At 39.0% G+C, this 24454-nt stretch overlaps 1 protein-coding gene across 1 annotated transcript in view; it reads left to right on the forward strand.

Annotated features, from left to right (window-relative positions):
- HMCN1 (hemicentin 1) overlaps nt 1–24454 on the forward strand; it is a 345340-nt gene that overhangs the window by 289048 nt on the left and 31838 nt on the right. Inside the window, exons 79-93 of the mRNA XM_016224594.2 lie at nt 229–366; nt 492–626; nt 3749–4018; nt 6438–6628; nt 7681–7894; nt 9436–9570; nt 9971–10161; nt 11634–11715; nt 15901–16170; nt 16764–16934; nt 17254–17424; nt 21107–21277; nt 21446–21616; nt 22256–22426; nt 22596–22766. Of these exons, the coding sequence (XP_016080080.2) occupies nt 229–366; nt 492–626; nt 3749–4018; nt 6438–6628; nt 7681–7894; nt 9436–9570; nt 9971–10161; nt 11634–11715; nt 15901–16170; nt 16764–16934; nt 17254–17424; nt 21107–21277; nt 21446–21616; nt 22256–22426; nt 22596–22766 (2652 nt within the window). The remainder of the gene's footprint in view (nt 1–228; nt 367–491; nt 627–3748; nt 4019–6437; nt 6629–7680; nt 7895–9435; nt 9571–9970; nt 10162–11633; nt 11716–15900; nt 16171–16763; nt 16935–17253; nt 17425–21106; nt 21278–21445; nt 21617–22255; nt 22427–22595; nt 22767–24454) is intronic.

Consider the following 24454-nt stretch of genomic DNA (forward strand, 5'->3'; position numbering starts at 1 on the left):
TCCCTAAATTTGTATAATCTATTCCTGTTTCTGGTCTTCTAATAGAAACTGGCTGTAGTAGCAAGACTCAAAAAAATGTAATGTGGCCAATATTCACTTTTCCCTGGGACAGTCAAATCACTCCAGTTTTGGAATTATGAGTCTGGGCATGTTTAACCTCATGGCTACTGTAGACTTTTCTGCCACTACCGAGTGTCATTGCTGATTTCCATTGATTGGTCCTTCTAGAGCCTCCTGTCATTCAGCCTCAGCCAAGTGAACTAGACGTCATCCTGAACAATCCCATTTTGTTACCGTGTGAAGCAACAGGGACACCCAGTCCTTTCATTACTTGGCAAAAAGAAGGCATCAATGTCATCACTTCAGGTATCTACACTGTTTTTATCAAGAAAAACCATGGCTCTAGGGTGTTCTCTAATTCAGAAGTCGGTATGATTTTTTTTCACAGAAATAAAAACTCTTCTCACTCTGCTTCTGTTACTGTGATATAGGCAAAAGCCACACAGTTCTTCCCAGGGGCGGCCTGCAGATCTCCAGAGCTGACAGAGGGGATGCCGGCACTTACATGTGTGTGGCTCAGAACCCGGCGGGCACAGCCTTGGGCAGAATCAAGTTGAATGTTCAAGGTATGCAAGTAACAACTCTCTGTGTCTTTATGCAAAGGTGCTTGTCGCCATGAATACTAAAATTCATAGAGCTAAAGTCGTTCTCAGCACTTTTAGTTTATATCATCTATGACCCTTATTGAGGAAGAAAATTTAGTGTGTTGGGAGGGTTTTTTTACATTGAAGAAGAAAACTGAGGCATCGCATCATATTTTGATCTTCTGTGAACCTCCGTTTGGTCCTCTGTTTCATTGTAGCACATATTTAAGGTGATTTTTAAAACTATTTTCTCCATAATACTACTATGGATATACTATGAAACACTAGGTTGCAATATCCACCTAAGAAAACAAATCATGATCGCTGTTAAACCAACTTGACGGGATAAAACTGTTCTCAAGACACAATGGGGTTTTTTCACATTTCACTGATATTTCCTTGGTATAATTTTTACACCTTATATGCATGGCTTTTGTGAATAAGAAAATGCACTAAAAATAGGTTCTGAGCAGCTGAATTTGCGTTAGCTGATTTTGAATTTCCTCGTGGTGCGATTTTCCTGTGATCAATTAATGACTATAGTAGAGCTCACTTACCTGCAGATTGTAAATCTAATTTCTTTGTATTTTTCAACAAATACTTACTGGGATAATCAGTGGAAATACATTGAACATCACAGACACAACCGTTCCCTTACAGTACGAAGAAGGAAAAAACTAAACTACCAAATAAATAAAATAATTCTAAATTCTGATATATGCTATGTGGAGGTGAAAGCAGATGGCTGAGATTGAGAATAAAGGGGACGTGTGGGGACCTCTTCAGCCATTCAAGTAGCTTCTCTGAGGGGTCCCCTATAAACTGAGACTTGACCGATGAGCTAGGGTAACCTGTAAAGGTGTCCGAGTGTCCGAGGCAAAGAGGACAGCATGTGCCAGGGCCCGAGGCAGGAAAGGGTAAGGGTAAGAGAAGCAGCGTGCCAGTGTGGCTAGACGGCGATGAGCGAGGGGGGGCTGGCGACTGTGCGCGGAGGGCCGAAGGGCCACAAGAAGGTGAGATCTCATAGTCTACGCAGCGGGAAGCCTTTAGCCAAGACTCTGATTTGGTTGTAGGACGACCTCTTTTGCTGCTGTGTAGATAATGGCTTAGAGAAAAGGCCCGACTAGAGCTGGAAGAACCATTCGGGCCATCTTGGCAGGGTATTGTGGTCTGGCCAGGAGTGGCGGCCGGCGTGTGGGTTGCAAGGGCTAATGAAAAAAGTGATGGGTTGGCAATGCTTTTGGAGATGTAATCGCTAGGACTGCTGATAAATCAGATTTGGGAGGTTAGGAAAACAGAAGAATTAGTGTTGTTTCCTGGGCCTTGGGCTTGAGCTAGTGAGTGAGGATAGCGCCACGGGGAATGCAAGGGAGAACCATGATTTCTGTGTAATCCTGTTAAACGTGGGAAACTATTAGAGATCCTAGTGGAGATGTCAAATAGAGAGTTGACTGTTTATGAATTCAAGGCTCATGGGAGAAGTATAGTCGAAGGTATAAATTAGGGAAGTACTCAGTGTATTTTAACTCACAAGAGTGGTTGAGAACTTGGATAAAGAGGAGCTAAGGACAAAGCCCCGGGACGCTGCATTGTGTAGGGGGCTCCGAGAAAGGAGAGGACAGTGGAAAAAATTAAAAGGAGAGGGCAGCGGTGTTGAAGTACTAGACGGAGGCTAGGAGAGATTCAAGAAGTGAGTGGACAGTTTTGTTGGGTGCAGGTGAGGTCATGGAAGGTAAGGACCGAGAAATGCTCATTGGTTTTGGCAATATAGAGGTCATGGGAAAGAGCAGTTCCAGATTTGAGCGGTTTTTTTTGTTTTGTTTTCACCAATGGAATAAAATTATTGATATGAGCAATTGTGGGACAAAGACACATTAAACAATAGCATTTCAACATCCTAAAAGCAACCAGAGATGATTGTGGGCTCTAGATTCGTGCAAAATCCTGAATACAACTTCTCCTTGCAGATACAGCATGTAATTTGCAAGCACAACTCCAACCAAATAATTTTGGTTGGTAAAAATAATTTTAGCATGCTTATTCCTATTTTTTCACAACTTGGCGATTTTATTTTACTCATCACCAGGAGTGTGCAGCCTAAGATTTGGTCTCTACATAGTTGACCATTTCTCCACAGCCTTGGAGATGTAGCAGATAGTTCCGGGTCCCTGGGTCTGGCCATGCACAGGGCTTTACTTGGAAGAGTGGAGTTCTTAGAGATCTCTTGTTTCTGATTTCACTTCTTCATCAGCATGTGGTGACAATGAATATCACTGGCCTTGTTTCTCAAGCTTTTTTGAGTCCGTGGTGGATGATTCAGAGGATTTTTTTTTTTTTCATACGCACACTTAAAGTGGCATTTTTACCATCATGGTTGTCTCTGCAACTTGTCACTGTCTCTGGACTTGAAGGCAGCAGAGTCATCCTCTCTTTCCTTTCTCTTTGCTTATGGTTGGCTGTTCTCTCATACTTATTTAATATGTCTAAATCAGTAGAATATCCAGGCCAATATGTACGTGGTAATCAACCTATTCTAAACAATAGGAAGAAAAATCCTTATCATAAGCCCTTGCGTTGTTTTCTGAAGAAGTGGGAAGATTTTGAGCTATACAATTATTTTCCATGATCCATTCATTTATTTATTCATTCATTCAAATACTACATTAAATTTGGCCACTGGATATGACACGCCATGCTGAGCACTGTAGGAATGCATGAGTAGAGACCCAGTGAAATAATTTCCAAACTTTGAAGGGGTCTGTTTTGAAAGTTTAAGTAGCTGAAATGAATCACATAATACATGTATGTTAAAGGAAGTGCCTCTGGCAACACAGCTTAAATTTTCTGGAAATGCAATCCCTCAGGAATGTATGTTTATATCCTATTTAAAGCTGATTATTATTTACATTTGTTAACTACATCAGAGAATAATTTTCTGAAATGAGGTCGATGAAAACAAACTGCAGTGATCCTTTGCTGATACCCTGAAATCAGGGTTGTGTTTCTTTCTTATCTACGTGACTTCCCTTTGCTAGGGCAATATCAAAGTCTATAAGTGGTCCATTCATGCTTTTAAGATGAGACGTGAACTTCATATCTTTCAGTTCCCCCAGTCATCAGCCCCCATCCGAAGGAATATATCATTGCTGTGGATAAGCCCTTCACGTTACCGTGTGAGGCGGACGGCCTCCCGCCGCCTGACATCACGTGGCACAAGGACGGCCACACGGTTGTGGCTTCAGTCCGCCGGCGCCTCATCAGCTCGGGGGCCCTGCACATAGCCTTTGCCCGGCCGGAGGACGCCGGCCAGTACACGTGCACGGCGGCTAACGCGGCAGGGGCCAGCAGCGCCAGCACCAGGCTCACCGTCCACGGTAGGTGCTGTCCCCTAAACTGGTTCACCCTGCTGCAGACATGGCAACGAGAAGAGGCCACGAAGAAGACATCCGATGGAAATCAAAACCGTGCAAAGCCAGGAGTTCAGAGTGTGTGTCTGGTGCAAGTACACTTGCCCCTCAAATCTGTTTTGTATAGGTATTATTTATTTATGTGCGAGAAAGAGATATTTTATTAATATAGCCAGGATAATTAATGTGTTAGCAATAATCCCCTCGTATTGTGATTCTTGAGATCTGTACTCTGGCTTATGAGAAGGCCGTTTTTCTTGGCGACTCTTCTGCTTTCCTTCTCAAGTTGAAAGTCATCTTGGCTCCACACTGATCACCATGACCTACATTATAAATCCCGTATGAACCTACTGAGTATTGGAGATATACTGGAGTCATTATTTTAAAGTAGCAAAATATTTACACGTATATTTTTGTAACAGAAAAAAATTACCATTTTTTCCCTTTGTACTCAATTACAAATTACCTGAAGACCAGTATTGAAATATTTTAGTTGTTAATATATATCGTAAGACTAAAGATAGAATAACTATTCATATCAGTGGTAGGAAACAACAAGCAAATCAAACTGTTCCTAACTACTATTTTCAGTACTATTATTAGTACTAGTAATATTAATATTAGTAATAGTGCTGTTAGTCTCGTTTTAATGATGAGTTTTGCTTTTCTTTGAAAATTTGTGAAAGCTATTTTTTATTTTTCAGCTGTATTTGAATTTCCTACAGCTTCATAGGTAACAGTAAAAGTTCAAGTGAAACCACTTTTAATTGATAAATGAATAATTTAGCCAAAATAAGAAAATCACCGTTTATGAGTTTTCTAAATTTCTTTTCCTGATTTATACCTGCTTTCAGTGAATATACTTGAACTAATCAATACACATTAGTCCCTTAGTAAATAAGGTACGAATATAATACATCAACAATACTCCTTTTCTAGTATTTGTAGAAAATTTACCAAAATTGATCAGATACCAAACAGCAAAGAAATCGTTAAGATTTAAAAATACATGCACAATTCCTACCCACAATGCAATATAGCTAGACATGTGTAATGAACCTTTAATGCCAAAAACCCCAACCCCAGGCTAATTAAAAAATAGCATTCTAGCCAGCAAGTAGGTCAAAGAATATGTTTTTATTTTTAGGTTTTTAGAAAATAATAAAAATAAGGACACTAGAAATCAAAATGTATGGTGTGTGGCCAAAACTAAACTCAAATATAAAGGCATAGCCTTAAATTTTTCATTTCAAAAAAGAATGAATTGAATTAAGTGTAGTAATGTGGGAACTCTGTAACAACCAACAAAAGAAATAACAACTCCAAGGAAACGAGCATAAAAGAGATAATAAAAACACAGCACAATTTAATTTAAAAAAAAAATTGAGTATGGTGCACCATTAAGCAAAATAGATTATGTTTTTCATGTTATCTGTAGTGATTATGCATATGCTCAATCATATGCTTATATATTTACTCAGGTAATTATCGAAAGGATGAAAAATTGGAGTTTACAGAATAGCTTTATTTTTGCTGACACCAACTGTTGTCCCTTTTTAAAGGGTATTAAATTTGATTTATTTCTCATTGATACATTTGAATAATTCCAAAGTTTATTGTTTTAGGAGGGGAGGTATTTTTACGTTTTGAGCCAAAAAACTTTCAAGATTTTTCCTTTAGAATATCTTAGTTCTACATCCACCAAGGAATTTTTTAGCACACCAAAACATTCCTCTTATCTTTATTGCCTATATTGTAGTTCAAAAAAATTGAGGCACAGGAAATATTTGGTATCATAATGCACGGTGATTAAATCACTGTAAAATTTCCCTTTGTTACTGTATAAAATCTGAATTGTCTTGACCTGGTTTTACTTGCATTTGTTGTAAGACATATGGAATACTGCAATAATTTTTTTTTCTTTAGCACTTTATGATATTCAGTATGGGATAGTGTTTTATAGTGTTTAAACTAGTAACTTTCATTAGTTCGTTCTCATAATACGTCTGTGATACAAATCCAGTAGTTATACAACCATAGAAGCATTCCTGTTTTTTGTTGGTTTGTTTTACTTTGCTGCAAAAAAGAGAAGAAACTCAACTAAGAAAAGTCAGGAAGTCAAATAAAATGTTGAGATTTTCAGCCCTGTTCTAAGTCATTTGCTCTGAAACTGATTGTAAAATACTCAATAAATTCAAACTCATTACAATTCAGCTAGCATAAAAAATATTGATTACTTTTATAGTAACAAATTAGTATCTTAATAGATTTTTTTAGTATTTCTAGGAAATTTCAAAAGACTCTTTTGTGTGTTAATTTTCAATGTAAATAAAGATATTATTGAACTCAATATCCTGAATAACCGTCTATTTTAAACTCTTCGTAGTGCCACCCAAAATTCGAAGTACGGAAGCATACTACACGGTCACTGAGAATTCACAAGCTGTTCTTCCATGTGTGGCGGATGGAATCCCCACGCCAGCAATTAACTGGAAAAAAGACGACGTTCTTTTAGCTAACTTGTTAGGAAAATACACTGTTGAACCCTATGGAGAACTCATTCTGGAAAATGTTGTGGTAAGTATAATAGACATGAATAGATACACTGAGCCAGACTGTTGATTTATCTTCTCACTTTTAATATCTTTACTTGGAGATATATTTTTAATAAGAAAAGAAAAATACTCTTATAAATTCAGTTTACAAAATTAATTTTACACTTACTTTATGTCCCAGGCCTGAGGCTAGTATTGAACCGAGAGTAGGAACTCGTAAATGGCCTCCTTCTAAAATTGTCCTTTTATTTTTATTAAAACCTGTTTCTCAGAAAGAATTGTAAGTGTCTTCGTTATAGTCCATACTTATAACCGTGTATGGGAATGATTGAAAGAATGGAGATGTAAGAGAGTCTGATGTCTTATTGAGCAAATACAAAAAGCAGTTTTTTGGTTCTTTCCAGGTTTTAAATAACCCTTTCTAACTGACAAGGAAACTAAAGCCTTGGAGATCTATGCATGCTGAGGTCTTTTAATATTCTTAGGTGGTACCTCACCAGCCTGCAGAGCTGTAGCTACCAGAAGCATCTCAGTTTCTCAGTGGCCGTCCCCTTGGAGAGAAATATGTGTCTATACGTACCACATACCTAAAAAATTGTCATGTGTTTTGAGAGTATCATTCTTAGCACCAAATAGTAAACATAATTAAAATGTGAATCAATTTCAGAGCTTCTGAGCGTATCTTACTCCTCCTCGTTACCCTTTAAAATGCCTAAATTTCATAACTAAATCTTGGTGGACTTAATTTGAACAGATTAAAAGGATAAAGTTGATCCCATTCATTTTATGGTATAATCTTGGCTGTTTAATAGACTCTAGAATCCGAAGTTTTCTGAGCGCTCATGACTATAAAACACCAGAGTTCTGTAAGGAATGGGCTTTTGTTTAAACGCTTATCCATGATAAATTATGTTATGCTGAAAGCTAGACAGGTGCGTCAGACTACAAGATGGAAATTTAAGCTGTCTTTACATAAGAATGCTCCTTTGGGGACCAGGCTATGCAAGTTTGTGTTTTATGTAATATGATGTGAGGTTAAGTAATTTTAAGCACTGCGGTTTTTCTTTCTTTAAGCCCGAGGATTCTGGCACCTATACCTGTGTTGCAAACAATGCTGTGGGTGAAGACACACACACTGTCAGCCTCACCGTGCAGGTTCTCCCCACGTTTACTGAGCTCCCTGGAGATGTGTCATTAAATAAAGGCGAACAGCTACGATTAAGCTGCAGAGCCACTGGTATTCCACTGCCCAAGTTAACATGGACCTTCAATAACAATATTATCCCAGGTTGGTAATTTAATTCTTCAGAAGAGAGTAAATACAGCCATAAAGAACTCTAACCCAGTCTTCATTTCCTTTAGCCGTGGGAACCGGTGGAAAGTTACATGAAGAACTGATTGCTCTGCATTCTCTAAAATGTGTGTCTTTGCCTGGGTTTTACCCTCTACCTAGTAAAGTATGTTCTTGTCGTTCTTTTGAAAGGATAAGTTGGTCCCGGGACCATATGTTGCAGGGTCTAAGTAGGTTTTTTAACCTAAAAATAATCTGTCTCCCCCTGGGGAAGACCTTATTGCAAATACTGGCATTGAAATGTATCCCCACTGAAACTCCTTCAGCATTGATAAAGGGAGTAAGGTGGCTGCTGTCAGAGTCCTGAAGATTCACCCAGTTTTACAGAGAGCTCTGCTGCTCACTGTATGCATTAACCTCTATTATAGTGTAGCTCGATTACGTAGAAATTTCTAATCATTATGTGAACTACATGTTGAGGTAGTTAGTGCCTGGAACCCAGGAGCTGAGGGGACAAGTATCTCCTTACTTGCTAAACTTTGTCATCCACATAAAGACATTACAGTAATGAGAACTTGCCCAAAATTGAGTTCTGAAATCCTATACTATTAGCATTTAATAAATATCTTGTTAGAAATGTAGTAATACTCTTGAGTGTTTTGTGTTATACATATTTATGTTAATAACTGGAATACACCAACTATATTATTTTAATAATAATGATAGTATATGTCACTAAGGGAAAATAATGTGCAGAAATGTCTAAGTACTGTTTTCTGAAGGTATAGTACTGGTTTAGCTATTTAAATGTTAAAGCTCAATTTTTCACTTAGTGTTCAGCAGTGTGAAATTTTAAAAGATACTTTGAATGGGGAAAGCATGCACGATCAATATATACCTAACATAATTAGATATTGGCTGGTCTAATCAGAATCTTGTTCGGTATCCTTTGTCTTAGGATTAACCTTATAGTGTATTCCAAATATTACAACTACCTTTGTAAGTATTTATACCATCACCATTTATGGAGAAGTTTAAATTATTACAAATTTAATCATATTGTCATCACCTACCTGGCATATATTTTCTTGACATCCCCTCTGACCTACCATGCCAGTTGATTTATGACTGAAAAGGTTTTCATGTTTTTGATGTAAATTGTTTGGGAGGAAATGTGGTGGTGAGATAAATTAAATGGGAAATGTCATATTTCTGAATGAAAGATATTCAGATTTAGGCCACACTTTTGAGACGAAGGGTGTACTTTTAATCTAAAATAATTTTTTTAAATGTTTGTTTTCATTCCCTCTTCCTGTTCCTTCTGCTGTTTTTCATTCTTCAAACAAGCATCTATAGACAGCAAATAGCTCAGAGGAAGGGATCTGTGGAAAAAGCCCTCTTTCCCGAGGTCAGGATGAGACCTCTGGTTCAATTGCTGACCAACCCATAAATCTAACCTGCAAAATACTGAGCTGTTGTGATTATTTTCCTAGGTTACTGAGAAGCATTTGTGTTGTTTCCTAACTTGTTTCTCTCAGCCCACTTTGACAGTGTCAACGGACACAGTGAACTTGTTATTGAAAGGGTTTCAAAAGAGGATTCGGGTACTTACGTGTGCACTGCAGAGAACAGCATCGGTTTTGTGAAGGCAATTGGATTTGTTTATGTGAAAGGTAGGCAAAAGTGCTCTATTTTTTATTCATAATCTATTTATAATAAATGGTTGGTATTTTGCTTCCTTGTTATGTAGTAATACACCATAACTTCAGTTTATTAATCCATTTAGCCCTAATTCACGGATGTGCAAATTCATGAGAAATAGAATTTTATGAACATTCAACTCAAAGTAAGTGAGCAGTAAGTAAGGAGATGACTTGGCACAAAGTTAATCGTCTACTTACGTTCTTGAAACTGATGAGATTAGTTGATTAGCATGAGCAGTTGATTTTGGAAAATTCATGGGGTTTGAAAGTGGCTATGCCCATCACTAAATAACCTTTCTACATAGGTCAAAATCCCCAAAAAATGACCAGAGCTTCCTCTTGCTTATACTTGTCCTGTGTTTTTCCCCAGAACCTCCAGTCTTCAAAGGTGATTACCCTTCTAACTGGATTGAACCGCTTGGCGGAAATGCAATTCTGAACTGTGAGGTGAAAGGGGATCCTGCCCCAACCATCCAGTGGAGCAGAAAGGGGGTGGATATTGAAATTAACCACAGAATCCGGCAACTTGGCAATGGCTCCCTGGCCATTTACGGCACTGTAGTAAGTCACTCAGGAATTGCCACAACGAAGGCCTTTCTATAGGTGCCATGGATGGGAAGAGCTTCTCTTGCATTCTCATTTAAATCATAACATCTGAATCAATGGGTTCTTATAAAAAACTGAAACAATGGTTCAAATCAATTCTTTTTAGCCCTTTTGAAGAAGTACAAGCAATAAAATAATTTTTCTGCTTTGTTCCCGATCATTGCCCTGTTATTTAGCATCAGTAGAACAGGAAATTGAAAAATCACAAACATGACTACAAGTAAATTATAGGGCAGTTTTCATCACTAAGCCGATAACTATACATCAGGCTTTCCAAAAACTTCTGTAATTTGGAAAATGAGTGGTGCCCTAAGTTATTCTGATTTAGGGGTCACATGAATGAGATATCTTATCTAAAAATTTCTCAGTTAGACTACATATGGGTAATTTGTTGAATTAGTTGAAATAATCATTAAAATATACTATCTAATCACTTATTCCAATGGACCACTCTCAGTCTTTTATTCTCGTTGGTTTGATTTCAACATTAGATTTAGTTGATTACCCTTAAGTTTTGAGATGATATCTACCTGTAGCTGCTGAACACTAATGAGTCTCAGGTTTCTTCATTACCCATCTCCCCTCTTTTGTCTACACAAATATTACCACTTCTCTAGTTGTTGGTCCTTCTCCTACCAACGTTAATACTAATACAACATTTTTTTCGCCATCCAGTTTCAGATTATTAAATATCTATCCCCAACCCTGAAAGTCTTCCGACTTCTACTTACATTTCCCTGCTAAAAGCTTCTATTTCGAGAATACGGTGGCAGCCCCAGCTGGACATCTAAATCAGCGTCTGTCTTCCTTCTCCCACGCTCCTCTGTTTCCTGCAATTCAGTTTCCCTTTATTGGCGTCATGTTTCTATTAACAAGACCAGAATTCTCCTATTCATAAGACCTTTGGCGAAATCTGTGACTTACTAGTTGCCAAATCTAAACTCATACAGTGCTTATTTTTATATCACATACATATAAATTGGGGAATTGCATTCTGCGAGTTAGCTTTTCACTTTCTCTCCTAAATCTCAAACTCTCGAGATAGAGGCTAAGCTTAATTTTTTTTTATTACCTAATCTCCATTAGAAAGGACTCGATATTTATTAATTTGTCCTGATTATTTTAATGCTTTTTAAATTACTATAAGAATAGCATCAGCATTTTCCTTTAGTAAGGTAATTTTGAATAGATGGTTATTAAAAAATGCTATTTTTGCTTTGGTTTCTTAGTAATTATTATGTCAGAGAGCAATAATAGGCTGTTTTGAAAAAATTTAGCCGGGGAAATTTTTTCTTCTTCTTTTAACCTGTTTATGAGGTTAAACACATGTAGGTTTTCTCTTTCCATTAAAACGCCTTCTCACAAAGGAAATTCCATGTAAACTCTGCTCCGTAAGCTCACGTTGTCGTAAACGCTCTTTTCCCTAGAACGAGGATGCCGGCGACTACACGTGCGTAGCTGCGAATGAAGCTGGGGTGGTGCAGCGCAGCATGAGCCTGACTCTGCAGAGTAAGCCGCCGAATTAAATTCTAACTAAACACCTGGTTTTAGCAATGTTGCCCAATAAAGAATGTTCCGTTTCCTTAACGTTATAGCAGGTGCATCAATGGTAGCTTTCAGAGTGTGTCTACTTTAGTGTTCTCTGCTGCTGGAGCAGTTGTCACTGAGCACAAGACTCAACATGGTCTCAGTTATTGAGCATGAGACTCAGGAAGACCCAGTTTGGCGCAGATATTTTTCCCTGTTTGATCTAACTCATGCAGTTCAATTGCTTCACTGCAGAACTTTCTGTTTATCCGTTTGCAGTACTTTCCATTGACTATTCTTCTTAGAGTTCACCACAATTCTTGTAAAGTGCTTACAAAGGTGCCATTCTGTGCACTTTAAAGATACGTATTAAAAATAAAGACTAGTGGAAACAAACTCAAGAGTGCTCCAGGTCGATGGCTGTGTCCGTGAAATAGCTGTGTGATCTGGGCAGGGTTGCCGTGCCCATCGTGAAGCCCCTCAGTGTAAGCCCTCGGAAGACAGAGCTTTCATAATTAGAGAAACAGGAGGGACTGCAGTGTCCCATTGAATAGTCTCCAGAACCACGTCAGGGCTCGCCCGAGGACATCACTGACCTGAGACTTAGGCCAACCTACTTACTTGGTGAATGAGCTCAGTATTTAAGGGGGTGAATTTACGTTTTCTTTATTCTCTATCGAGAGATGCTATTGACTGGTATTTACTAACAGCTATTTGCCAAACCAGTTCTCTGCAAAACTTTAACATTGAATAGGTATTTTTACAATATCTAAGACAGTGTTATTCCTCCAGCTTTATCGAGGTATAGCTGACAAAATTGTAAAGATTTAGAGTGTACAGTGTGATGATTTGATATGTGTATGTGTTGTGACATGATTACCACAATGAAGTTAATTAACACATCCATCACCTTACCCAGTTACTGTTTGTTTTGGTTTATTTTTTGGTGAGAACACTAATGACCTGTGTGCTTAGCAAATTTCAAGTATACAATGCAGTATTATTAACTATTGTCACCGTGCTATACATTAGCTCCTCAGAACTTACACATCTTAAGACTGAAAGTTTGTATACTTTGACCAGCATCTTCCCATTTTTTCCCACCCTCCAGCCCCTGGCAACCACTAAGCTACTGTTTGTTTCTATGAGTTTAACTTTCTTTTTATTTTTAGGATTCCACATATAAGTGATACCATATGTGCTTTGTCTCTTTCTGTCTGGTTTCCTTCCCTTTTTAGGGCTGAATAGTACACACACAATACACACACACACCATTTTCTTTATCCACTCTTCCATCGACAGACACTTAGGTTGTTTCCATATCTTGCTAAGTACATATTTATCAAATGATAACCTTGTGGGATTCTTTTAGAAAAATAGTAGAGTTCAGTGGTCCAATAAGTCTGAGGGGAAAAAAAGATTAAATTAAGTTCATTCATTTATTCAGTAGGTAAAGAGCACGTGCTATGTGCCAAGCCCTACTTAGGTGTATCAAGTTTCTTTACTGCACATCTTTCCAAAAATGTTAATATGCTGATGTGAGTTTTAACTCAACAAGAGGAAGATCTAAAGTGCCACATTTCCCAAATAAATGTTATTTCTGTGAAAACTTCTCCCTTTTTTGTCTGGGTGAATATAGGTAGAACATCACATGATGAATCTCTTCTGGAAGGGTGTTCCACTGACCCGGTTTAAGACAGGCTGCATTAGATTAGCTCATTTACAATTACTGACAGCAAACTCGTTTAAATAAATGAGTCATATAAAAGAAGCCAGAAATATAATTTGTTTAAAATTAAGATTAAAGAACCAGAAACAATGTCTTCATTTAGATAAAACGATCATGTTTAACTGATCATTATGTGACCGGCAGAGTTAAGTCAACCTTGAAAGCAGTACATAAGGAATTTTATTGTTGGATTAATTCACAGCCTTGTGTGCAATTGGAAATGTTCAAATATGGTATCTAAATTAAGATTCTGAGTTTTATTTGACACTTTCTTTGACCATAATAACATGAGCAGATGAGCTCATTTAGTTATTTAGTGGGAGCGATTAAGCTGAAGTGTTTACTTTATTAAGCAAGTTTATTGAATACATAATGTAATGTGAACACTGGGAGAGAAATAAAAGCTCCAGCACTGAATGTTCCTAGAGCAAGGTTAGTGTAAATATCAATAGGAAGGCAGATTTGTAGAATGATATGTGCATTTCTATAAATGATGCATTAATGACTCTCACTGAGATTCAAACTTCATATGAAAAGACAGCACCTTTACATGAAATACTAGCATATTACTATCACAATAAAACACATTTTACTTCTATTTTTTTGTTTCATGTTCTGTGGTTTTAGATACAGTTCTCAGTCTAAAATATGCAGCCACCACCCTGAATTCTCTGATATTCATTTCCTCTCATTGAGCAAATCATCCTACCTTTTAATTCAGTCCCACGAAAACACTGCTTTCATCCCATCATGTTCCTTCAAGAATATACTCGCTCTCTTTTGCTTACCTATTTAAATGCATATCCTTCTGATTTTCTTTGAAGGTTTTAACCAAACATTTAAAACCTTGTATGCCAGAGGATGAATCATCCTTTCAAAGCTAAATCCATCTCCATGCTATTTTCTTCTCTCCAATAGGCTCCTGTTTCTTATATATAATCTTAGCAATTTTTGAAAATGCAGTCAAGCTTCTTATCCCCCATGAAGTCCTTCATGTTCTTTCTTGACACTGTAGACTTGTAAAAAGATAAATATTCCATCAGCAGCTATGAACAACTTCTCTTACATTCTCTCCAAATATTTCACTTGAGCAGGTATCATCTACTGGAGAAACTATTAAACCCCCCCCTTCTTGAAACTCCTTCCTTTGATTGCCAGGATACCATTTTCTCTGATTTTCTTCCTACCTCACTGACCAGTTCTTAGTACCACTGATGGCTTTGTCTTGTGTCCATCTCTTAAATAATAATGTTGCAGTAGTTTCTGTCTTTGGCCCTCTTCCTCTCATTTTAGACTCACTTGTGAAGAAATCTCATCTCACTCATGAAAGACTCACAGATCTGTAGATCTAGCCCATATCTTTATTCTGAATTCCAGAAGGGAATATTCACTTTCCATCTAGACATTTCTACAGCAATGTCCTGCAGATACCTCAAGCTCGACAGTTCTAAATGAATGCAAATCATCATTCCTTACTCCCAACAAATCTGTTCTTCCTCCCATGTTTTATCAAATTGTCCAACATACACTATATTGCCCAAGTCAAAACCCTGTAGTCATTCATTACTCCCTTTACTTCATACAATTCAGTGAGAAAGTCTAATCGTAAGAAAGTCTTTTCTTAATAATTCTTGAATGTCTTCTTTTTCTATTTCCAGTGACATGTTTTCATGTGATTTATTAACATACTGTTGCTTATGTTCCCATATCGCCACACGTTTACCTACTCTACTAAATTGTCTTCTACCTAATCTATTACTTAATTCTATAGGTATATTATAATACAACTAAATAACTAGTTACTTGTCTGTCTTATCAGTGGAGTAAGAGCTCCTTTAGATCAGGAGAAGCTGTATCTGTTATTTCTATACATCTAGCACAATACCTGGGAAATAGTTGGCTCTCAATATATGCTTATTGAATTAATGAGTAATGACCAGTAGTGAAAGAATAAGTTAATAATGACTCTTTACCACTCAAATTATATAAGAGAAAGAAGTGAATGGTCACCATGCAAAAACCGCAATGATAACAATAGTACTTACACTCTTTTGTGCTTTCCCCATCAAAGAGCTGTGCTTACATCATCTTAGTAGAGTCTAACAAGAATCCTCCAAATTAGGCAACATTTTTAAGGACACAAAGGCTCAGAGAAGGCAGTAAGGAGCAGAAGCAGAACTTGAATTCAGAAAATGTGACTGCAGATCCCATGCTCTAGGCTAATCTGCTTAGGGATTTAAAATTTTTGACATTTACTAAGTAAAACAGAGCTATGAAAATTCTATCAATAGAAATTATAACCTTAGTAGTTGAGAAGCTACAGTGTTTTATAAACTAATTAACCTAATTTTTAAAATTATGTTATTATATAATATTGATTAAAATGTTAATATTACTCCACCAAAACTAAGAAACATTATGTGCTTTTTTCCCCATAGGTCCTCCTATTATCACTCTTGAGCCAATAGCAACTATTATTAATGCTGGTGGCAAAGTCATATTGAATTGTCAGGCCACTGGAGAGCCTCATCCAGCCATTACATGGTCTCGTCAAGGGCACGCTATTCCCTGGGATGACCGAGTGAACGTGTTGTCCAACAACTCGTTATATATCTCTGCTGCTCAGAAAGAAGATACATCTGAATATGAATGTGTTGCTCGAAATTTGATGGGTTCTGTCCTTGTCAGAGTACCAGTCACAGTCCAAGGTGAGTGTGATCAGACAGATACTCATATTAAACAGCACCCGGAGCAACTCAGATCATAAAAATTATTGAGCGTCTTAATCCAAGTCTCCTTTACCCTTAAAATACTTCTAGATTATGGAGCTAGGACAAAAATCTCATCACAGTCTGCAGACTGAAGGTACTAAATACAGATTAGAGCTGAAAAGTACCAAGTTAATAATTTAAATACCCAAACTGAATTTTTGATTGAAAAATAGTCAATGTGTATATTTTGTGTGCGTGTTTTGCTTTTTTTTAAAAAAAGAAATCAATGTGTGTATTTTGCTTTAAAAAAAAAAAAAGACATATTCAAAAGGTAAAAAACACATAAACTTCTTGGCTGTGTACTTTTTCAGTAGCCGTGTCCGAGTGAGTCAGGATTAGAGCTGGGCAGAGACTTGAGTTAACTGAAGTTCTCTCACACTTAGATTTTAATTTTGCCATAGAAGAGCTTCCATAAGCATTTCTCAGCAGTTCCAGATTTACCTATAGACCCAGTGCACATCTTCATGAAATCGAACTTGCAATTTTTGTGTTTGCTAAAACAGAGACAAAGTAGAATGTTTTCTTTGCAGTTCATGGTGGGTTTTCCCAGTGGTCTGCCTGGAGGGCCTGCAGTGTCACCTGTGGAAGAGGCATCCAAAAGAGAAGTCGCCTGTGCAATAACCCCCTCCCAGCCAACGGTGGGAAGCCTTGCCAAGGGTCGGATTCAGAAATGCGTAACTGTCAACATAAGCTGTGTCCAGGTACAGCTCTGCTCACAGATAGGCATGTGTTCATTTCTGTTCCCTATGGGCTGCCCCAGTGTTAGTACTTTCTTCGTTATTGAATTTATTGGGTTGACATTGGTTAATAAAATTAGACAGGTTTCAGGTATTCAGTTCTGCGGTATGTCATCTGTATATTGTATTGTGTGTTCACCACCTCCAGTCAGGCCTCCTTTTGTCACCATGTGTCACCCCTTCACCTTCTTTTTTCCCCATCACTTTTTATCCCGTCTTTGCCCCAGGTTTAGTAGTTTCAGTCGAAGTGCCCCTGATGGTGTAATGTCTCACTTTCGTGCAGTGGATGGTAGCTGGTCAGAGTGGAGCCCTTGGGAAGAATGCACGAGGAGCTGTGGGCGTGGCAACCGAACCCGGACCAGAACTTGCAGTAATCCACCCGCTCAGCACGGCGGGCGGCCTTGTGAAGGGAGCGCTGTGGAAATGATCATGTGCAACGTTAGGCCTTGCCCAGGTGAGAATCCGCCCATGAGCAAGACTCTGCTGTTTTTAGCTCCTATCAGGGGCCTATAATGACCTTTTCTTCTTCCTTCTGAAAAGATGTTATGGCCTCTACCTTGCAATATATTCATTCTCCATGTTCTTAGTTCTGTCTCATGGATAAACTTGTGGAGGTAGAGCATGAATCGATGTTAAGTAAAATACCTGATTTAATTGAACATGATTAAAGGCTGCAGACTGTGGTGCGCTTTTAATCATGTAGAGAAAACATAAGTAATTACAGAGTCATAAAATTTTAGAGGTGATGACCTTTGGTAATACCTAATGCAGTCATTCATTTTCAGGTGAGAGAAATAAAGCCTAGAGAGGTTAAAAGGTTTCCCAGAAACACACAATTAATGAGGGCAAAAATAATAATAGTTACCATTGACTAAATACCTATCCTGTGCCAGGAGCCATGCTACATGCTTTATATACATGCTATTTTGGACTTTGTGAAACAACCCTACAACATAGGTAATCGGGGGCTCTTTGAGATTAAAGTGACAGAAATCAAACTTACATATGCTTAAGTAAAAATTCTACTTTCAGGTATGATTGAATCCAAAGATTTGGCCAATGTTTTACCAGCATGTTTTCCATCTCTCATCTCTGCTTTCCTCTCTTGGCTTCAATCTCCTTTAAACTCTTTCCATGTGGTGGAAAAAATGACTGCTGGCAGCTACTGACTCCCAGGGGCCTTATAGTCTAAGGCCTCAGAGACAAAGAGTTCCTCTCTCTCACAATTCATATCAGCCTCTGGGAAAGGACCCCTGTTTGATTTTGTTTGGATCCCATGTTCACCTCTGACCTTGAGTCTAGGAGAACGACACTTGGATAGCCAGCTTGGGCTACTTGCCCGCAGTGTGTAAAGAAGGCCAGGGCTTCTTGTTTGACAGCCTGAAAGAAATCATATGGAATAGAGGAGTGGCTGTTCATTCATTCATTCATTCATTCATTCATTCATTCATTCATTTATTCACCCCAAAAAATATTCATTGAGCACCCATTCTGTGCTCAAGGCACTATTCTAATTGCTCAAACTAGAATGACAAACAGATAATATCCTTCAAATATTAACAAGCATAGAGAACAGACTCACATAGTTGAAGTGATAGAGCATAAGTAGGAGAGACACCTTAGCTTGGGCGGTCAACAAAAGGTATATTGACAAACCAAAATGGGATAGTTACCCAGTTCACTGGGTATTGCATCCTGTTGTACAGACGAGGGAACTAAGATTCAGAAAATATGTGGTAGTTAACTCACTGAGGTTACATAGCTAGTAAAAGGTAAATCAAGGATTTGGACCCAGGTCCATCTGATGATTCCCAAGCTTATTCACTTAAATCCTGGGCATCTTGATTTGCAGTTCAAAACTTCCATTACATTATAAAAATAAAATGCTGTCATGAAATCTTAAAGAAAATAAACCAAAAGCCAAAATTGAGGGTTTTTTTCACCTTGAAGAATTAGAAAGCTAATTATAATAGAATGTGACAAAATAAAAAGAGCCAGAAATACCTGATTGCAGCAATCTTTGTACAGGTTGTTAACTGTGATATCTGTATAATGAAGAACTAAATGATTTTTATAAATGTCCTTGATTCCTGAACACTTCCTTGCTTTCTGGTGCAAATTGATATTTTAGTTTTATCAAGTATCTTTTGGAAAATCGTTGAGAACTGTGAAGAATGTCCGTACTAGCTCCGAGCTCACATGTATGTAGTCCCTACTGCGTGTGCTGTACTGATCCCAGCATTTTCATCTACAAACTCATTATTCCTCACCCTGACCCTAAAAAGGCAGGTTCTTTTATTATCTGGATATGGCAGATTATAAACTAAGCACACGGGCGCCCAGTAACTTGCCCAGGACTGCACGGTTAGTAGTGGGCCGAGCGGTCCATTCAGGCCCGAGGCCCATGGTCCAGAGTCCCTGCAAGGACCATGCTCTGTTGTCTTCCCAGAATCAGAATCGCAATATAGTGTAACAACAAATTTATCTATTACATTTTGCATTTTTCCTATATACCAACTCCTCCACGGTTGTCTTTGCTATTATTTAGACACCATGGCATTTTATGCCTTCTCTGGTTTATATTATTATTCCTTCTTTTTATCATTCCATTCATATAAAAGAAACATTTCATCTCCACCCTATTTTATGTCATGAAGTTCACTTCTGGTTAAGGTTTTCTGTATTGATTTAAAAAATAAAGATCTTCGGTCAAAAACCTCTATTTATATGTAGTAGAAACTACAGAAATAATACATGAATAAAGGTTACCCAGTTAGAATCCTCCAGTAAAAGTGCATCTATGCTGTAAGGCTTTATATTGAAAGAGCTCTTGTTAACCAACAGCCTTGAAAATGGAACATATGAAAATAATTGGAATAGCAGAATTTTTAAAATCTCATAGTCCATGTATAAGGACTATGCGCATTAGCCATCTGAATTAATAAAGAAATAGTTTTGAATAATACCTGCCAGATATTTAAATAAATTTGTGTGGCTGTGTTTGCCTGTGTCTACAAAGTACAGGAATATGCAGTCAACTCAATTAGAAAACATTTAATGAAAAGAAAATGCAAAGTGTCTTTTTGAAAATCGTTGAGAACTTTGAGTAAAGAATGGCCGTACTAGCTCATAGCTCACACGTACGTAGCTGTGTTTAAAAATTTTTCTAAACAGAGCAGCCAACTGATAATTTCATTATGTGGTTTTCAACTTAGTCCTTTGGTGTCTAATAGGTTGTTAAGAGAATAGTTAGATGCAGACGAAGGCCTTGTTTTGGTTCATATCTCCGTTAAACTGGGTGACCACAAAAACATACGTTAGGAGCCCCATATTTAGAGATTACCCTCAAAACAAATGTATGGCCTGATACTGACTTATACAGGAGAGAAACCATAACCATGACTTAGTAAGAAACAAGGTTGCTCTAGTCTTGTGGTTCGATGGTGTAATATGTTAGTTACCAAATGGAAGGCCTTGGACACTCCTTGGAAAATACTGGTCAGATTTTTTTGTTAGGTTTCAGAAGCAGGTGAGTGTGTAATTCAGAACTTTTCATTCATGAACATTATGTAATGGAGAAATTTTGTTTTCAAAGAGTTACAACTGTGCAAATCATCATGTTGTTGAAAGAGCCAAGTACATTTTTAAACATGGAGCTGAATTGGGCTTAAAGACGTGCTCTTGCAACCTGGGGTCCAAGTTATCACTGTGGAAACATTTGTATTGTCCATAACCGCATCTGGATCTGCTTTATAGCCTTGTTCCTAAGCTTTCAGTTCCTCCCACTTTCCCCAGAGCGCAGGCAAATGCTTATCTATCTGGGATTTTAAAACTCAGATTGTGTTTACATATGGTAGCTTGATTAAATTTTATTTTAATAGAATAGCCCCTTTGGATAGTGTTAAGCATTTATTTTGGCATTAGTTAACCTTCTGAATTTTCCTATAGACGCGAATTTCCATGAAAATCTAACCAGAAGGAGAAAGGAAGAACATCACTCACGTTTTATTTGGTTCCATTTTAATTATTTTCAATTCTGGGCTAATTTCACTCATTACTGAGTTAATTTGCTTCTCTGATTTTTTCAACAAACATGGTTCTGTGACTTGAAACTCTGTCTCTTGGGATATTTGTAGTTCATGGAGCATGGAGCACGTGGCAGCCATGGAGTGTGTGCAGCAGAAGCTGTGGCCAGGGCACCCAGACAAGAACGAGACTGTGCAATAACCCACCACCAACGTTTGGCGGCTCCTACTGTGATGGAGCAGAAACACAGATGCACGTTTGCCATGAAAGACACTGTCCAGGTAAGAGAAATACAGTATTTATACCCTCCATAAATTAACACCTGCCTCTTATGTAGGTGGTAGAATCAGTGTCAGTAAGAACATCACTCAACCTAGTAATACCCACCCAGTGTTTAACCTGCTCATTGTTAAGTAATGACAAAGTACATTTGTTTTTCCTTAATCCAGTGGATGGCAAGTGGGCCAGCTGGGCCAGTTGGAGCGCCTGCACTGTGTCCTGTGGAGGAGGGGCCAGACAGAGAACAAGGGACTGCTCTGACCCTGTTCCACAGCATGGAGGAAGCAAATGTGAAGGGAGCGATGTCCAGAGCGATTTCTGCAATAGTGACCCTTGTCCAAGTGAGTGTTGGAAATAGTGAGTCAAAATTATACTTTCTTAAAGTTCCGTTACGGCTTTAAGTCCTTAAAGTTATAATATTCTGTTAGTCGATTCGTCTGCCTTTGATTTAGAACGTCAAAATGTTGCATGGTTCTGTGTGTCTGTATAAGACCACAGACGTAATTGATTCGTATGGGCAGGGGCTGTGTCCTATTTCATTTACTCTGTGGGACCCGCTGCAGAGCACAGGGACGGCGGCACCCTGACCGGCTAACTTTTAATAATGATGATTCCTTTATGGAGGTAGGCAGGCAGTTCTCTGCCTTAATTCAGGGTCCAAGCTAGATTTTTAGACCCCAGCAGCATCTGAATCCACTGTATCTTCAGTGTGATAGCCTTGACTCACTGAGAACCGAGACCTTGTCTCGTTCGTATCCTTCAGCTCCTAGAATACTGTAAGACTCGATAAATGTGTGTTAAATGGAATTGTACAGTCACTGGGTTGTATGCCCAGTTTCTGGTCAAAACAACCGGCTGATCCATCTACCTTTGGAAGTTGCCTATTTATAGACTTGAATGTTTACGTTCCTGGGGAGAGTCTTTCCAGACTTTTTGAGTGAATGTCACTGTTTCGCACTTCTGTGGCTCTGTGTTTGTAGCTCACGGTAACTGGAGCCCTTGGAGTGGCTGGGGAACCTGCAGTCGGTCGTGCAGTGGAGGCCAGATGCGGCGTTACCGCACGTGTGATAACCCTCGGCCCTCCCACGGAGGAAGAGCTTGTGGGGGGCCAGACTCCCAGATCCAGAGATGCAGCACTGACGTGTGTCCTGGTGAGTCCCCGACTCCTGGCAGTGGAACAAGCGAAGCATTCCGTTTAGTGTTCATTGTAGCAGCGCCATCGTTTTAGATCCTAAAATGAAAGTTGTGTAGGCGGGGCCACTCTAAATGTAAATTTTAAGACCGATTTGTTAATAGTGACCATTCCGTTCTTGTTCACAGTGGATGGGAGTTGGGGAAGCTGGCAGAGCTGGGGCCTGTGTTCTGCTTCTTGTGGAGGGGGTGAAAAGACTCGAAAACGGCTGTGCAACAACCCAGAGCCTTCTAACCGCGGGCGCCACTGTCCAGGAGACGCCACTCAGGTATCCAGGTGCAATACGCAGGCTTGCCCAGGTGAGCAACTCAGATTTGGGCAGAACTATGGCTGGCACATTTACAGCCTTTCTGCAGATTAAAAAAGGGTGTCACTCTGAGCCCATAAATTACAAAACAGTGCCATCTCTGGGAGGAAGAATTAGGAAAAAAAGTACTTCCCTCCTTTAGCTGGTCCCCCTGAACCCCGAAACCCATGGCTGGATTTGAGCGTCTACTTGCCCCTTTCCAGGGTCCCTTGTAAAAGGATGTGGTCCACACAGCCATTGCAGTCCTGGGTGTGAGGGGTAAACGGGCGTGGGAAAGTGGGGAAGGCCTGGCTGAGACTCCAGGCTAAAGAATGAGGGTAGAGCAGAAACTAAGCATCTAACAGGAATACAGTATTGAAAGCTGTTATTTCACAGATGTAAATGAGAACATGAGTGTGGAAAGTAATATAGAGGCCAATTCAGTTTGAAGACAAATAGGAGGAGGAGCTCAGTTCATCTACCATAACTCAAATCATGGAAGGAGCAGGAAGCTTAGGAACAAGGCTATATAACAGATCCAGATGTTCGAATTGTAAAAATTTAGAAGGAACGAAGTCAGAATTCTAGAACTCATGGACCTTGGAAAGAGTTTGCTGGTGTCCTAAGAAATGGCAGGTAGTCCTAAAGGTACTTGTCTCAGGGGATAGACTTTCTAAGGGCTAAAAGCCGACCAGAAAGGACAGTTTGACATTGTTGAAGTGTTGAGATACGACTGGACTTTCCAAAGCTTTAAGGTTGCTTTAGAAATAAAATGTCCCTGGAAATCAAAAAAGCCCATTGGCAGAGTGAGAGAGAGAGGTTATATGAAAAGATTTATAGGCTCTAGACAAGCTGAAGGGCAAGTGTCTTATCAGTCAACTGCTCAACGTATCTTCTCAACATATCAACTGATTCCCAAGGATTCAGAGGCTCTCCTAACACATAGGGGTGGTGATAGGTCCCATTTCAGTGAAGGCATTTTGTAGCTTAGCCTCTGGTGGCACCAGGGCCCTGGCGGCAGAAGGAAATCCAAATATACAGTTTGGATTACAGTGTCTGACAGAACATTTCAAGCGTCCCAACTAGGTATCCAGACGAGACGTCTGTTGAGCACTGGGGCTCAAGTTCTCCTGCGAGCCTGGAGAACCAAGGTGACGATGGGAGGCCATGTTCGTTAGCAGGGACCCAGAGAACTAAGTGAATTAGTGATCCTTCTACCCCTCTCCTCCCCTGCCTAGGAATAAAGATAAAAACCCAAACGGCCTCCCAGGTTCTGATGGGACCTGCTGTCTACTTTGCTGCATCCTCTTGCAGTGTGGTTCCCAGCGCGCTCTAAGCTCTCACTTTTGGTTTCTCCAGGGTAGCAAGTGACCACCTCCCACACGTGCCGTTTTCTCTACCTGGAAAGCCCTTCTTCTTTGGTTTTCCCTGGCTTAGTTAAGACATCTGCTTTTCTTAAATCTCCACTGAAGTTTTACTTCCTTTTCACACTTGACCAAGTAGTAAATCTTACATATTAGTACATTTCAATTTTACATTTTTTATGGAATTCTAATTAATGTCTCTCTCCCCTATTCAGACATAAGCTCTAGGAAGACAGGTCTCATGTATTTTTTTTCTCTTTCTTATTACTGATGTATCCTCAGGCCTTCATGACCAAATGAATGTGGTCCAGGACACCAAGGCTGAATCGAGGTGAAG

The sequence above is a fragment of the Miniopterus natalensis genome, chromosome 19 (genome assembly GCF_054644295.1).
Source record: "Miniopterus natalensis isolate mMinNat1 chromosome 19, mMinNat1.hap1, whole genome shotgun sequence".
NCBI lineage: Eukaryota > Metazoa > Chordata > Mammalia > Chiroptera > Miniopteridae > Miniopterus > Miniopterus natalensis.